At 48.9% G+C, this 14,740-nt stretch overlaps 1 protein-coding gene across 3 annotated transcripts in view; it reads left to right on the top strand.

Annotated features, from left to right (window-relative positions):
* The first annotated feature begins 2,180 nt into the window (after nucleotides 1–2,180).
* Nucleotides 2,181–14,740, top strand: part of TBX20 (T-box transcription factor 20) — a 35,353-nt gene continuing 22,793 nt past the window's right edge. Inside the window, exons 1-4 of one of the 3 annotated variants that reach the window (XM_084510099.1) lie at nucleotides 2,181–2,708; nucleotides 4,001–4,235; nucleotides 5,469–5,633; nucleotides 10,744–10,852. In XM_084510099.1, coding sequence (XP_084366225.1) covers nucleotides 2,558–2,708; nucleotides 4,001–4,235; nucleotides 5,469–5,633; nucleotides 10,744–10,852 — 660 coding nt within the window. In that variant the 5' untranslated portion in view covers nucleotides 2,181–2,557. The remainder of the gene's footprint in view (nucleotides 2,709–4,000; nucleotides 4,236–5,468; nucleotides 5,634–10,743; nucleotides 10,853–14,740) is intronic. The other 2 variants (XM_084510097.1, XM_084510098.1) reach the window with 2 other exon arrangements.

The following is a 14,740-nucleotide window of genomic DNA, read 5'->3' as shown; positions in this document are numbered from 1 at the left end:
GCGCTCTCCGCGGACAAAGCCGTCTCCCCCTCCGGAGTGCAGCAGCCCGCAAAGTGTGAATAATTTTCAGCGAGGAGTTACACTAAATGGGAAAGCTTTTAGCACATTATCCGCTGGCAATTGGACTATAATCTAATTGTCAGCCCTCGGATCTTAATAGAGCCTTTCTCTTTCCGCCGGCGGATTTGCATCTGGGAGATACCTAATGGGCTTAAAATGTCTGGCATTTTGCTCCGGTAAACCTTCTCGGGGCGGGTGACATTGAGATGTTTTTGCCCTGAGATGGGATCGCGGTTACCTGGGCATCCGAGGCTCCTTTCGTTGGGGACACGGCGAGAAGCGGCGCTGGCAAAGGGCTTGCTGCGGGGCCAGGGGGCGAGGAGCCGGGGAGAGTCCTGCGGGGGGAGCCCCGCACGCATCAAACTCGGGGGGCGAAGGAGGAGGCAGGGGGTGAGCCGGGAGCTGCCGGTGCCGCTGAGCCGGGCGGTCCCGCAGAAACTGCGCTCTTGCGACGGTGTCCGAGGGAATAAACGGTGTTTTTTTTTTTTTTTTTTTTTTTTTTTTTTTTTTTTTTTACCCAGACCGAGCTGTTTGCATGGAAAGGAAATGGGAAAAAGAAAAAATGAAAGGAAAAAAAAAGAAAGGAAAAAGGAAACCCAAGCATCAATAAAAAGGAGCTGCCCGACGCGTTGCCGGGCGGGTGCATGCGGGTCTCTGCTCCCCATGTCTCCTTCTCGCCGGGATTTTGGGAAGGGAGAAGGGAAAGGGCCGGCAGGAAGTGGTGCTCATCGTACCGACGGGCTGAGGTTGCCGCTTTTGCTTTCCAGGGATGAGGGAGACCTTTCGGGGGGGGGCTCCCCAAAACCCGGCGGTGGAAGCGAGTTCTCGCCCTGGCGAAAACCCCTCGCTAGGCGGGCGCAAAGAGGTGTGCAGTGACCTCCCGCTGATTTGGCGTTGCTTTGGGACTTTTTTGGTTTTGCTTTGTTTTGTTTGTTAGTTTGTTTTGCCAGAGCAAACGCAAAAGAGGGGGAAAAAAATGAAAAAAAAGCGCGTCCAAGAGACGGGATGCAACAGAGGGCGAGGGGCAGCGAAATGGCTCTGCCGTGCCACGCTGCCAAACACCTGCGTTTGCTGCGGAGAAAAGCAGCTCCCGCAATTAGAGCCAAGAAGCACCTCAATGAATGGGGTCCGCAGAGGGCTTGTACCTCGTCCCCCCTCGCGACCCCGGGTCCCCGCGTGTCCCTGCTCGTCCCTGGCCGGGAGGGGGGTGCCGGGGCCGAGCCCCTTGGGCTGCCCACGGGAGGGGGTCGGGGGGATGATCTGCACGTACCGACCAGGCTCATTTCCCTACCGGAGGCGGAGTGAGGGCAAAAGCAAGAAAATTAAGGTTCTCGTGGGGCAGAGGGAAAGCTTGCCCGAGGAAAAACAGCCGCTTTCTCTCCCTCGTGGATGGCCCCCGTTTAAAATAAAACAAAACGAAGCCCCCCGCGGGTTTTACTTGTAGGGTCCGAGCGGGGACCCGCCAGCCCCCCGGCCGGCCCTGTCCCGGGAGGGGGGGAAAGGCAGACTTTTGGCGTTTCTTTGTCGGGTGCTTGGCTGCGGGTTAGTGGGACAACCCAAGGGCAATGGGGCATCGCCCCGGCGGGCTGATGCGCACCCCATCCTGCCTTCCTCGGCAGCCCCGAGGGACGGGACCCGCGCGACCCCCGCCCGGAAGACGCCGGACAGCTGGAGGGCGGCTTTCTTTTCTCTTTTTTGGGGGGTTATTTTTATGAAATGGGTACTGGCGCCCCGCTTGCTGCAGGATATCTCTACAGCCAGCTGATTTCTGCGGGAACCGAGCGGGCTCCTCACTCCTTTCGGAGCACTCAGCGGCTGCCATCCCGGCCTGAACCCGAGGAGCTGCTCCTCCGCGCTCCCAATTTAAAGACAGAATTTGGGGGAACCGGAGCCGCGGAGCCCCGCCGTGCCCCAGCACCCCAAAACCCCTCGGGTTCTGCCCCTTTTGGGGCTGGGGAGGCACTCTGGGGACAGATTCTCTCTTGCTCTTGGGTCGTTTTAGAGGGCAAACCTTTTCGAAGCACTTCAGTTAAATTCCCCGGTTGTTTGTTGTTGGTTTTTTTTTTTTTTTTTTGGTTGTTGGGCTTCTGTCGTTATTTGCGGGTGGGTGCTTACAGGACGCGTTTAAAGGAGCACCGGGCTGCGGTGCGGGAAAACCAAAGTCAAGTGCGGGGGCTGGCAGCGGGGAGCGGGGCCGGCCGCCCCCTGCCCACCCCGCGGCGAGGCGGGCAGAGCCTTCCCCTCCCCTCCCTGCTCTTCCTCCTCCTCCTCCTCCTCCTCCTCCTCCTCCGCCCCCTCCGCCCCCAGCTCCGCGGCCGCGGCCCTTGACGTGTCCCGGCGCCGATTGGCCGCTGCCCGATAGGATCTCGGCGGCCCCCGCGTTAAGGCGGGGGAGAGCGGGGCCGGGGGCGCACAGAGCCACCGCTGCTGCGACGAGAGGACACCAGGGGACCCGACGGGACCCGACCCGACGGAGCCACCCGGCCGACCGCGGGCCATGGAGTACACGGCGCCCCCCAAACCGCAGCTCTCCTCGCGGGCCAACGCCTTCTCCATCGCTGCCCTCATGGCGAGCGGCAGCCCCAAGGAGAAGGAGCCGGCCGAGAGCACCATCAAGCCGCTGGGTGAGCAAGCGAGGCCGGGAGCAGGTGGGGAGCAGGCTGCGGAGCCCCGCATCCTGCCTGGGGGACCCGCCTCCCCGCGGCCGGCAGCCCGGAACCCCCTTCCCAAAGCTTCAGCAGCCCCGGGACGTTGTCCCAGCACCCCCAGCCCTGCTGCCCCCCTGCAGAAGCCTCCCTCCGCCCGAAAAGCGACCCACCGGCTCCGCGGGTTGTTCCTCAGCCCCCGCAGCTCGTACCGTAACCCCCATGGTAGCCGCGGTCCTCCTCGCTGCTATGAAACAGGGCTCTCCCACGTCTCCTGCAAGTAACCCACGCTTTTAAAAAGCCAGGTAGGAGGGACTGCTCTGTGCCCTGCTGCACAAAAACTTGCTGCTCGGTGTAGGCTCGGGGAGGCACTTTTAGGCTGTAACACCCTGGAGGATTTTTACTATAACTCCTCGCGCTTTTCGGGTAAGCGATTCGGCTTCAATTCCGTTTTCCTATTTCTATTTTTTTTTTTCCCAATTTTCTCTTTAAAAAAACGTTAGCATCTCCTCCCTCCTCCAATTTCTGCGGCTTGTGGTCCTTGCACGCATCCAAGAATTCGCAGAAAACTACCAAAAAAAAAAAAAGCAGCAACTTTTCAGGGCGCCAATGCCCAAGCTCACTTTCGGGCTTGAAGGAAGTTACGAAAAGCAAATCTCTGCGTGCCCGCTCCCCCTCACCATCTCGCTCGATAGACTTCGCATATTCTGGGGATTCATTGCAAACTTTTTTCTTTCGTCTAGGCGACAGTGTAGGCCGAACGTATTATAGTCTGCCTTTTTGACATATTAGCACGGTCTCGCGTTAAACGTGGCTACTTTTGCTCTTTTCTTTTCTCTCTCTCTCTCTCTTTCTCTCTCTCTTTTTCTTTTTTTGTGTTTTTAAACACTCGTTCAGTTACTTTTGGAAATAAAAACCCAACTAACTTCCCCGCGCTATTCAATTAGAAACCCAAGCGAAACCAGTGCTCAGCTACTATAAACTGGAGATTTGGGCAAAAATATTAAACTTTTGTGCGGCCGTTCGCGGAGCCGGCTCCCCCCAGCTCCCTGCGGTACTGCCCGGCTTCCCGCGGCGGGCTCTTCCCAGATGGTTTCTGGGGGGTGGATGGATGGATGCGGGGCTGGGGGACATCTCCCCAAATCACCACCCCAGTTTTAATCAGGAGCGCGGCTGTGCGGGCTCGCAGGGGACCCAGCCGAGCCATAAACGGCTTCTCGGTGGGAAAGAGCTCCTTGTCGGCATCCCCCGCTGAACGCCCTCCCTCTCCATCTCTTCCCCCCCGACTCCCGCAGAGCAATTCGTTGAGAAATCCTCCTGCGCCCAGCCTCTGAGCGACCTGTCCAGCCTGGACCCCCACGGGGATTTCAGCAGCAGCCCTTCCTCCCTGTGCACCGAGCCCCTCATCCCCACCACCCCCATCATCCCCAGCGAGGAGATGGCCAAAATCTCCTGCAGCCTGGAGACCAAGGAGCTGTGGGACAAGTTCCACGAGCTGGGCACCGAGATGATCATCACCAAGTCGGGGAGGTAAGGCTGGGCGAGCCCCCGGGCGGCTTTCCCAAAGCGGCGTCGCGGGGGGGGAAAGCTGAGAAAAAGTAATTATTATTATTTTTTTTAATAGTAATAGTGCGGGGGCAGAGAGGGGCAGGAAAAAGAAAGAAGCACCCCAAAGCGCGGTTTTGGTGGTGGATCAGGGGGGTGAAAGCGGTCGGCTCGACCCTGCGCCCGGCGTTTTACGCGGTGCAATGCCGCGGACCCCTCGGCAGGGACGAGACCGGCTCCTGGGAGAGCTGAGAGCCTAGTGAGGGTTCCCGGCGCCCGGGCAGAGGTTTGGGTTTGCCCAGATTTTGCAGGAACGCAGCCCGGGGCGGGCAGCAGCAGCGCAGAGGAGAAAAAACTCCGCTGTGCGGACACGGGAAATGCGGGGTGGAGGGGAAAGTCCTTCGGGTCTTTCCCCCTTTTCTCGTTTGCAAGAGATGTGCGAAAGATCCCCAGCCGGATTTCTCGGCAGCTCAAACCGTCCGGTTTCTCCAGCAAGGCTTTTTGGGGCTGCGGCAGCCAAACGCCGTCTGGAGGAGCCGGGCGGCTTGTCGGGTTTTGCAAGCCCCGAAGTTCCTTGTTCCGAAAGTACTTTCCGAGGATTTTTCTAACTAGCCGGCTACGACGGTATTTTTTAAAAAAGAAAACGAATAAAATCGGCAGTTTGAAGCTCGATTTTTAAAGCTGTTTAAAGTTGTGTAGCCTTAGTTCTGGTCTACGGCAAAATATTACGCTTTAAGAAATCTGAATTTCGTCAAAATTTAAGTGCCGAAGGGAAAGCTTTGTTTTGAAAATGCCTCTCAGAAACACTGTGAGCTGGCTAAAAGAAGGTGCATCTAAAATTGGTGAGAATGTTAATTGAAAGATTTCTCTAGCCCTAGTATGTGTCTCATAAAAAAATTGAAATCAGCTTTTCTTTGGTGCAACTGTTTTCTGAAGTCTTTGTGTGCTGATAACTAACAGGCAAAAATACATTTATCCTTTCCTTTTCCACTTTTACCATTTTTCCTTTTGCTTCAAAGAAATCGTTTTGATTTCAAGCTGCTCTTTCTGTGAGGGACTGAGGATGTGATTTCTATCACGCTAAAGCAGAATCAATAGATATTTTCATTTTTTCCAGGTGGTTTAAATAGAGAACTCTTATTTGTAGCAGCTTTTCTGAAGCCCTCTTATTTCAGTTCTCCTTCCACGTATTTATTTTGTGATTTGCCTTTATTTCAGGAGAATGTTTCCCACGATCAGGGTTTCTTTCTCGGGAGTGGATCCTGAAGCCAAGTACATTGTGCTAATGGATATAGTTCCTGTGGACAATAAAAGATATAGATATGCCTACCACAGGTCTTCCTGGTTAGTGGCTGGAAAAGCTGACCCTCCGCTCCCTGCAAGGTTTGTAGATTTTAAAGCTGGTCTTTCTTTTCTTTTCTTTTCTTTCTTTTTTTTTTTTTTTGTCCTTTCAAGAAATACCTTTTATTATTCTTTCCATGCTGCTTTTAAACAGTGCTCTGAGAACTGGAGTCTGTGTCCAACAAATTTGATTGCAAAACTCTGGTTAATTTCTGTGCTGCAGAATCGGGCCTCATCTCTGCTTGAGGTTTGATTTATACTGAATATTCAAAGGCATACAGGATTTGGCTAAAGGCTCTCTTATGCACGTATGTATTTTTAAATGAAGTTTGTCTCAAAAAAAAAAAAAAAAGAAAAAAGAAAACCAAACAAACACACATTGATTTGTCTCTTGGTTCTGCCCTCCCTGCTGCATTTTGACCTCATATAATTTAAAGCAATCCAAATCCAAGCAGAAATACTATGCTACAGTGCAGCACTGTTTATGCTTAAAATTATATTATTTCTTGGAAAATGTATCCAATGTTTAGTAACCAATAATTTGATTCTTACTTTTAGTCATCTCTTACACAACAGGCAAAGTATGGATCAGTTCTACAGCACAGAGGGTTTTTTTGTTGAGGAACCATGAAATTTTCTGAGACTTTAGGGAGGGGAAAAGAAAAACCCCAACAAGTAAGCTCTTTTTCTAGACAGAAACACTGTTTCTACACAGGAAGAAAATGTTGTAGAAAACTCATTTCCCAAATCATTTCCTTGCTGTCATTAAAGACTGACTCCTTTTGGCGTGGGGAAGCGGAGGCTTGCAGCACCAGGCTGCACGGCAGGAGGGCACTTCAGTGCAGACCCCCACTTCATCACGCTCAGCACAGCACTTCAATACGTACTTAAGTCCCCTAGCCCAGTAAGACTGAAGCACATGTCTCACGGCTTTGCTGAGTCAGAGCTGGAGATATGGAAATGTGGATGCCTCTCTGGCTTCAAAGAAACTTTTCTGGAGTGTGGAGGGCTCAGTGCAGGCACACAGATCAGCTCCAGGTGGCTTAGCCCGGGGTTAAGATCTTGCTTATTACGGAGACAGAAATTAGAAGTAAGAGAAGGAATGGCAGCATGGTTTATTTTTATTTTTATGCATGAGTGCAGGAACCAAATCCTGCATGTTTCCTCAGAGAAACAGCTCTACTGAAATCTTGCTGACTGCTGATCTCTGGAAGGCGACTCAGGGAAGTAAACAGAAAGTGCACACATAGAAGCTGTTATTAAAGACAGCAACCTAGGAGTTATGTCGGCTTTGTTTTCATGGCCAAAAACTTCTTCTTGAGATGTGGTTGACGTCTAAGGGCTTCATTTGAAGCATTATAATGGATACTGATCAAACCCCAAAGAATATAGATGGATCCTGCTCTGGAGGAGTCAGCATCAAAAGAGAAAATAAGGGAAGGACAGAAATAGTTTCAGGGCAGGGTTGTCCCTTTAGTATTTGTCTGTTCAAGTGCTTTTTTGGGTTACGCTTAGTAAGGTCGCTAATCTGCATGCTGCCTGGCATAGATTAATTCGATGGAGAAATATTCACAAGAACATAAGACAAGAGATTGATCCTTTGAAATAATTAGCAACTGCCCTACTAGCTGCTGTGGAGCTGGGGTCAAACCTTATTGGAACTGAATATTAATTATCACTGTGCTGTGGGAGCTCTGTAAGGTCCCTTTTGGGTCAGTGCCCCTCTGAGCAAATGTGAATCTCTGCTGTATATCCCCTTTCATTTTCAGGATGCTTAGCCAAAAGGCTATTGATCATGACACAGGCAGGGGTTATTTTTTTCTCTGTATGAATTACACTTACATAGGTGTATATGCACTTTCTCCCTCTTCTATTATTCAGTAAGAAAAGGTTGTCAAGAGGTAGAGTGCACCAGTGTTTGTGATACTGGTGTTGCTTCTGGAGTGTTAATGCCTCTTTTGAGGTGGGAGGCCTTGATCCTCCTCAAGCATCTTGAAAGGGGTTTGGTCCTGCTCCAGTGTCAGGAGCCCTTCGTGCGTTTATTGCTCACACTCTCTTCTCCGTGTACTTAGCGCCTGGCTGGCGGGACCGAGGTGCTTCCTCCCCACGCACGTCGCTGCCAACATCCACGTAGGCACAGTGGTGTCTGTGGAATTATCCAGGAGTCATGTTTTGCATGGGTGTAAGACTTTGCAGGATCAAACCCGTTAGCTGCTTTGCTCTTTCTATTATACAAATAACTTTCAACGCCAAGACAACTTTTCTCGAAATTAAAAAGTATTCTGTGATTCTGTTTGAAAGATTAGCCCTTCAGGGAACTCACTGCAAAAAGCGGTTTTATCCCTGTCTTCCTGCTGTCAACATTTCAGACAAGTTTGTGTTGCAATGAACACTCGAATAAAAATACTTTTCAGAGAGTCTTTTGTAAATCTTCTAAAGTGCTATCTGGAAATAGATTTCCTATGTGATATTTTATGTTTGTTCTTCCAAATTGCTAAGACTGTAAGAAAGAAATGTCAGTTTAATAAGTTTCAGCATGTACCTTTACTCACTCTTCATCCTTTTTTACCTCCTTTCTTTCACTCAAAGTGTTTTTTATTTTTTATTCTCCCCACTTTATTTGGCCTGCTTGTAATCATTTATTTAATGAAATGGCAGTGTTTGGATGCTTATGGAGCACTATAAGGAGAAAAGTTTTAAAAGGTATTAAATTTTGAAAATTATCTCTTTGAGATATTAAGGTAGTTAAAAGCAATATACTAAGCAGCTTTAGGGCTTGTAGGACCAGACCAGCTGCTAAACTAAAAAGGAGGAGAGTGATGCAGCATTCCAAAACTTGCAAGAGGGAAGCTGTACCCAAATACCCAAACCTGGGCTATATCATGAAACACGAAATACCATGGACCGAATTCACATCCAAATATGGCTCCTAAAGCCTTTGTGGATTCGATTGGGCAACCCTTTACATCTGGCTGGCTGTAGGCAGCAGAACTGGTGTTTGCTTCTGGGGTTGTTTCATGTGTGGTGCTGGAATGTGCACGTTTATTCCTCTGCTCCAGTCTCATCTGCTTCTTCTGCTTGGGAGGGCAATAGATTCAGTTTTGCACCCTCTTCTCCAAGGTGCTCGAGATCAGGCTGTAGGAGAAGTGCACAGGGAGTTGTACTTAGCCAGGTAGCATCACCCCTCACAGTGGGCAGGCAGCACGTTGGTACAGAAAGGCAAGGTCTATTAACACATTTATGTAACCAATATCCAGGTGCCAGTCTTTCAGTGACTTTCCTGTTAGCTCGCTGCCAGCATCCAGGCAATTTGTAGTTTGAAAGCAGTGCCAAGCATTAACTGCATATGGTGTAAAACAATTGTGCTCAGTTTTAGACACACAAAGATCTATACTCGCTCCCCAAGCGCATATTTGAAATAGTTTGGCTTTTTGGTCCCAATTAGCCAAACCTTGCTGAGCCTGACACTCTGTGATCACAGTAAACAGTATTAGCTATCCAGACATTCAAAATTAGGAGTCAGGCTCCAAAAAAAAAATAAAAAAAAAAAATATCACAAGGCTGGCTGAAAAGCTTCAGAGGCTGGAAGCAATACAGCTAGGATTGTTTTTTCTTTGCCTTCAGTAATTTGAGGCTTTAAAAATTCAAGTTTTTACAGTTTTCAACAGGAAGGCAAGGTTGATTTTCACAAAAGCTCTTAGGTTTTTGGATGCATCGTAATTTTTCGTGAGCCTTACACTATAATCGAGAGAGTCAGCAGCAGTGAGGTTCCCTGTATGTTAGGATCCCTGGCACAGCATCCCTCCTGTGGATCCAAAGCTGCACTTTGTATCAATAGAAGGAAAACATCCTGCCCATCTGAAGCGAGCTGTGCTGGTAAAACTTCAGTTTCATTAGCAGGACTGTGCCTTGGGGATTCTGCTGGCAGAAAGGAAGAGCCCAAGATCAAATCTCTTCCCTCTTTGAGCAACAGAGCTGTGCTCCTGGGGGACTTTAGCTGGGCCGTGCCTCGATTAGGGACCTGTGTGGTCTATCAGACAGTTACGCCTCATCATCTAGCAGTTTTTCCATTCTCCTTTTGCCTAACCAAAAACATACTTCAATCAAAACAAAACAAATAAATTCTCTCTCTAACCCGGCGTCTCAGCACTGCCCCACTGCCTGATGGAAGAAATCTCTCGGTGTGGCCAAATACATCACCCGGAGAGAGGAAGCCAGGCTCTCAATGGATGGTAATGCACACCGACAGAAGCAGAATGAGTCTAGTTCGCTCTAAGCTGGAACTCTACTTCAGCACTTAATTCACTATCTTGAAAGCACGTTTGAGTTGTATAATTTTCAGCAATACGTTATTCCTATAAAAACATTGTTCTTAAATATCCCAGTACTTTGTAATTAGTCTAGTCATAATGTATATATCATTCTATCTACATGTCTTCCAAGCTTCCTTTTCTTCTGCTTAATTTCCCAGGTTGTGGGTTGCTAATTACGGAGCTGCAATTAATTTTTTCATGTCAGACCACTGTGCTGGACTGCAGCCTTCCACCTCTTATAAACACACGTCACCACAGCCAACGTGTGATCGAGTGCAGGTTAAAATCATTATCACGGCTTAATGTTACATATAAAGAAAAATGCATTTTTATCTGCATTCCCCCATTATCTCTCTAATGACACCATGTTTTTTCTCTTGGAGCTGTAGTCATTGTTATTTTAAGTGCTTGTTAGTACAGCTGTAGGGAAGGACATGATCAATTTTTCATTTGGGAAAAGACACAACAGTGAATGTTAGTTAATGTCTCCATTTTAGATAACTAGATAAAATAATAGCTATGGTTAGAGAGCAATCTAGCACTTGGACACAGAATTCTTCATTATGTTCCAGTGAATTAAACAAGTCAAGTCATCTGCTTTACTGTCTTTCATTAATGGCCATATTTCAGGCGTTCATTCATTAGGGGAGATGGCATGTTTCTTGTTTGACTAGCAGAACTATATTATCCAGAACTCTCAGGAAATCCACTGCTGTGAAACCATTGCACATCCTGAGAGCAAAATCATACGGGCTTTGCTGCTTCGTGCGGAGGTGGTGCCTGCCCTCCAACCATGGGGAGAGGTTTTGATGTGCCGGCCTTTTCCCTGTGTCCTTCAGGCTGTACGTGCACCCAGACTCCCCATTCACGGGCGAGCAATTGCTGAAGCAGATGGTGTCGTTTGAAAAAGTGAAGCTCACGAACAACGAGCTGGATCAGCACGGCCACGTGAGTAACACTTCTGGTGGGAAAGGGTCAAGAGAAGCTGCAATCTACTGTCACATCCAGCAGGGAAAGGCTGCGGGTGGAGTTGAGCATCAAAGGGAGAGAGCGGAGGGAGGGGGGTGAACTTTGTGCTGTGCTTCTGCCTTCACTTTGCTGTGACTTGGCAGCATGCTTTGCCACACATGCTGGCTAGCAGGCTCGCATGCTTTTCCCTGTGTGCTTGGAAGCTCCCTCTCATTGCAGGCCACCTATTAGGGCTGGGCTCTTTGACTTCCAGACTCAATGCAGTGTGGGCATGGAGTCAGCAGAAAAGACTAATGGGACACCACAACAAGGGCTATGGGACGATAAAAAATGTGCCTCAGCAGCCCGTGAAATGACAGAGGGATGTCAGAAAGTCAAAGTGCCACAGGGTGGGCTTCGGCCCCTGCAGGAAACTGGTCCTAGCTCTCACTGGTACCAAGCTGGTGTCACAAGCCCCGGGGCTGGAGGCTGGTAAATGGGCTTGCAGGCTGAGGACGGGAGAGTTAAAAAGAAAGAGCGTAACTGCAGGGTCGGTAAATGAGGTGTCATGAAGGGAAGGCTCATTTTGAGCTCTGAAGCGTGGCAGGGGGGTAACTAACCTGTAAAGCAGAGTAATTATGGCATATGCGGTGTCAGCAAGCCCTCCTGTAGCGGGCTGCTTATTGTTTTTTCTGGCTGTTTGAGGCAGTGGCTGTTTGCCTAAGCTGGGTTTGGTGCAAAGGCTTCTCATCTGAGAGAGAATTGCTCATTTCAAGACCTAAAAATTGAACCATAGCCGTTTTCATTTAAAATACCTTCTAGAAATAAACAGTTAGTAAAAAAGAGGGGAAGAAAGAGAGAGAAGAAGAAAAAGGAAGGAAAGAAAGAGGAAAAAAAGGAGAAAGAGAAAGCCAGCTCAAACTAGATGTCTATCTGCTGTTCTTTTGTAAAGGTCTGTCTATGGATACATTTTTCTTGAATCCAGTTCCCACAACTGCTCCCTTCCTGACTAGCAAAGGCTGTCTTTTTTTTTTTTTCCCCTCTCTCTTATTTCATAATATGTAGAAGGGCAAAGCTGAAGATTTGTGGGCTCTATCACCGAGTGATGATAGAGCAGTATATGTGCGCATTTAAAAAGGAGCATTTTTCATCATAACAGGGGCCATGTGTGCCTCTAATAAAGGGCTTGCAGCAGTATATTGCACACTAGTTAGGAGCAGTGCAGTTCCCAGAAGCCCAGATGAACATAAAAAAGAAGTTGGTCTGAGAAGCTGTCGGGAACAGGGACAAGAACAAGATGTGAGTGTTTCACATGCAGGCAGTGGGAGAACACGGACGAGATGCGGGCCCCTCGGTTAACTTTCCAAAGTGGCGGAGGTGGAACACATTCTTTACACGGAGGCTTTGGATGGCTGAAATCAACGGAAAGTTTTGCATGTTCAGTTAAGAGTAAGCCCCGAAGACTTGATGCTGTGTTGAGATTTGTGTGACAGATGTTACACCATCGCAGAACACTCCTTTTTTAGTGATTTGCGGTGTTTTGTGTTCTGAATGAGAGTGTCAGGTTTTATGTGCTGCCTTAGTGTAGCTGTGTGAATATCACCACTGGGTGCTGTATAGAATGAAGGAGCAAATTCCTTCTCTGAAGCCTTTAAAGAGAGCTTGCAGCGGTATTGTCACCAGGGCTTCTGAGCTCCAGAGAGAAGGGGGGAATGGAAATGTCTCCTGAAACCTCTCCCTTCTGTTTGAAAGAGCCCTTCTTTGCTGATGAGATCTTTCTAATGGACCTGCTAAAATGTTAATTATGTTTGATAAGGCGTGTTGCTTCCTGAGGAAGTTTTAATGACCTAAAAGCCATCTTTAAATACTAGTTATGGGTACGGAAGTTGGAACCAGACTCATTCCAGTTTGTTCTAGTGGCTTGTTTTCTCCATCCTCCAGTAGACGTTTTGGGTTGTTAAGGTAATTGTGGTGTTTTATTTGTAGAGTTCATTTCCTGAAAAGGAATCTGAAGAAAAGAAAGGCATTTGTTTGCCTTAGCATTTGTTTGTTTTCCATTATTCTGAGACTTTTGGCGTTGGCAAGCATCTCTGCTCGTGTATCTTCAGCAGCATGCATAACCCCATAGCTATGTACATTTTCTCCCCAGGCATTAGGCAGAAGTCTTATCTCTGTGCTCATGACATACAGCTTGCTCCATGGAAACACTTGCAGATATCCTTTCCAGAGAAAGGAAATGGCTTCTGCCTCTGGATTTTTGCAGATGAGCGAGTAATTCCTATTCTTCTGGTTGTGGTACACTTACGAGCTTGATATATTTCAGATTTCTGGTGAGGTTTTTCACACAGGCTGTTTTTTTCTAGGACTTTCGGTTGCACTCAGCTGTGGTGGCATTATTTCTGGTTTATGGCGAGGTGAATCATGAGTGTATACATTATCATAATTGCTCTTCTGGCATTTATGATAGCAAAACTCAAACAGATTGATGTCTGCAAAAGCAAACACAGAGGTGTGAACATGGCCAACTGTGAAAGCCAGGGTTTCAGAATAGCCACCGGCAGTTACACCCAGTTTTTTCTTAAAGTTAGCCTGGCAGAAGTTGGGAACCCACACGCTTTTAAAAGGCAAACTTTGCCCGGTAACTCTCTTCCTCAGTGAATGTGGAAGCTGCATTCCCAGCACAGTTCCTGAATTCAAAGCCACCTTGGGGATTTTGCAGCTGGCATCCAGATTGCCTCTGGTGACTGTCAGTGGGAGCCAGCTGCCTACAAAACCCGCCCGACCTTGCTGCGAGCCGGATCCTGTACCGACGGATCCCGGTCATCCTCCCCTGCCTGGGGTTGTCAGCACGGAGGCAGATGGGAGGGCTGGGGGCCTGCGATCACGCTGCATGTCCAGTAAGCACATGCTGGGGAGCTGCCCTAAGTCGGTGCACATCTGATGCTTCCCTATGGGAATGGCAGCGCAAGCATCCCTGAGACAGCATCTGAGACTTTCTGATAGCTACGCCTCGCTGGTGGGGAGCTGCTTGGATGATGAGACCACCCTTGGGGGCTACTCTGAGAGGTACACCTGAGGCATCCAACTCCTGCAGGCTGTTTTGGTGGCCCTGACACACAGAGATGCATTAAGGAGTATCTGTGCAGTATCCTGCTGAATTTAATGTCAGTGGGTGCTGCGGCATTGGCAGCGTGTGCAGGAGGCAGAAGGAGCACTGCACGCAGAGACCCCAGTGAGAAGGAAACAGGTCCCTTAACCTTGGCCGTCGGTCTCCTGTGACCTACGGGCTGTATTTGACTATTTGGTACCTGACTATCCCCACCTGCCGCTGGTGGGAACCTGTCGGGTAGAAGATAGTAGCAGAGGACGTCACCTGTGTCTGCTTTGGGTTTCAGAAACCTTTCATAAAGGATTACATGGTGTTGTCTGACAAATGAGGTTTCTTTATCACAGTTTGCGTTCACAGAGCAGTGAGAGGAAGGGGCACGTGTGGGAGCTGCTGTGTCACAGCCCGTTCCTCCTTCCGTTCAGCTGCTGCTCAGATGTCATGCCAGAGCGTGGATGTAGTGGCCACCAGAGGCCATGGGAAGCGCCAAGGTCTGTGGGCCAGCCCCTCAGTAATCTCACCACCTTTCTAATATCTTTTCCAGCTGCTTAGAGCTGTCCAATGGCCCAGCTGGTAAGGCAAAATTTTACAGAGAGACAGAAATGTGCCGGAGATATTAGCAGCAAGGTTGATGATCATTGTGTGTGCATACATACAATGGTGGAGTGACCTGAGAAAGGACTTGGGCTGGCAGAGGCTGACATACAACACTTTCAGGACAATGGATGCTGCAATGACTTTCCTCTCACTGTGTGCAACCCCCAGAGTCACAGTGCAAGTCA

Source organism: Aythya ferina (assembly GCF_964211825.1).
Source record: "Aythya ferina genome assembly, chromosome: 2".
In the NCBI taxonomy this organism is placed as follows: Eukaryota; Metazoa; Chordata; class Aves; order Anseriformes; family Anatidae; genus Aythya; species Aythya ferina.
This window is presented reverse-complemented; position numbering and strand designations above follow the sequence as displayed.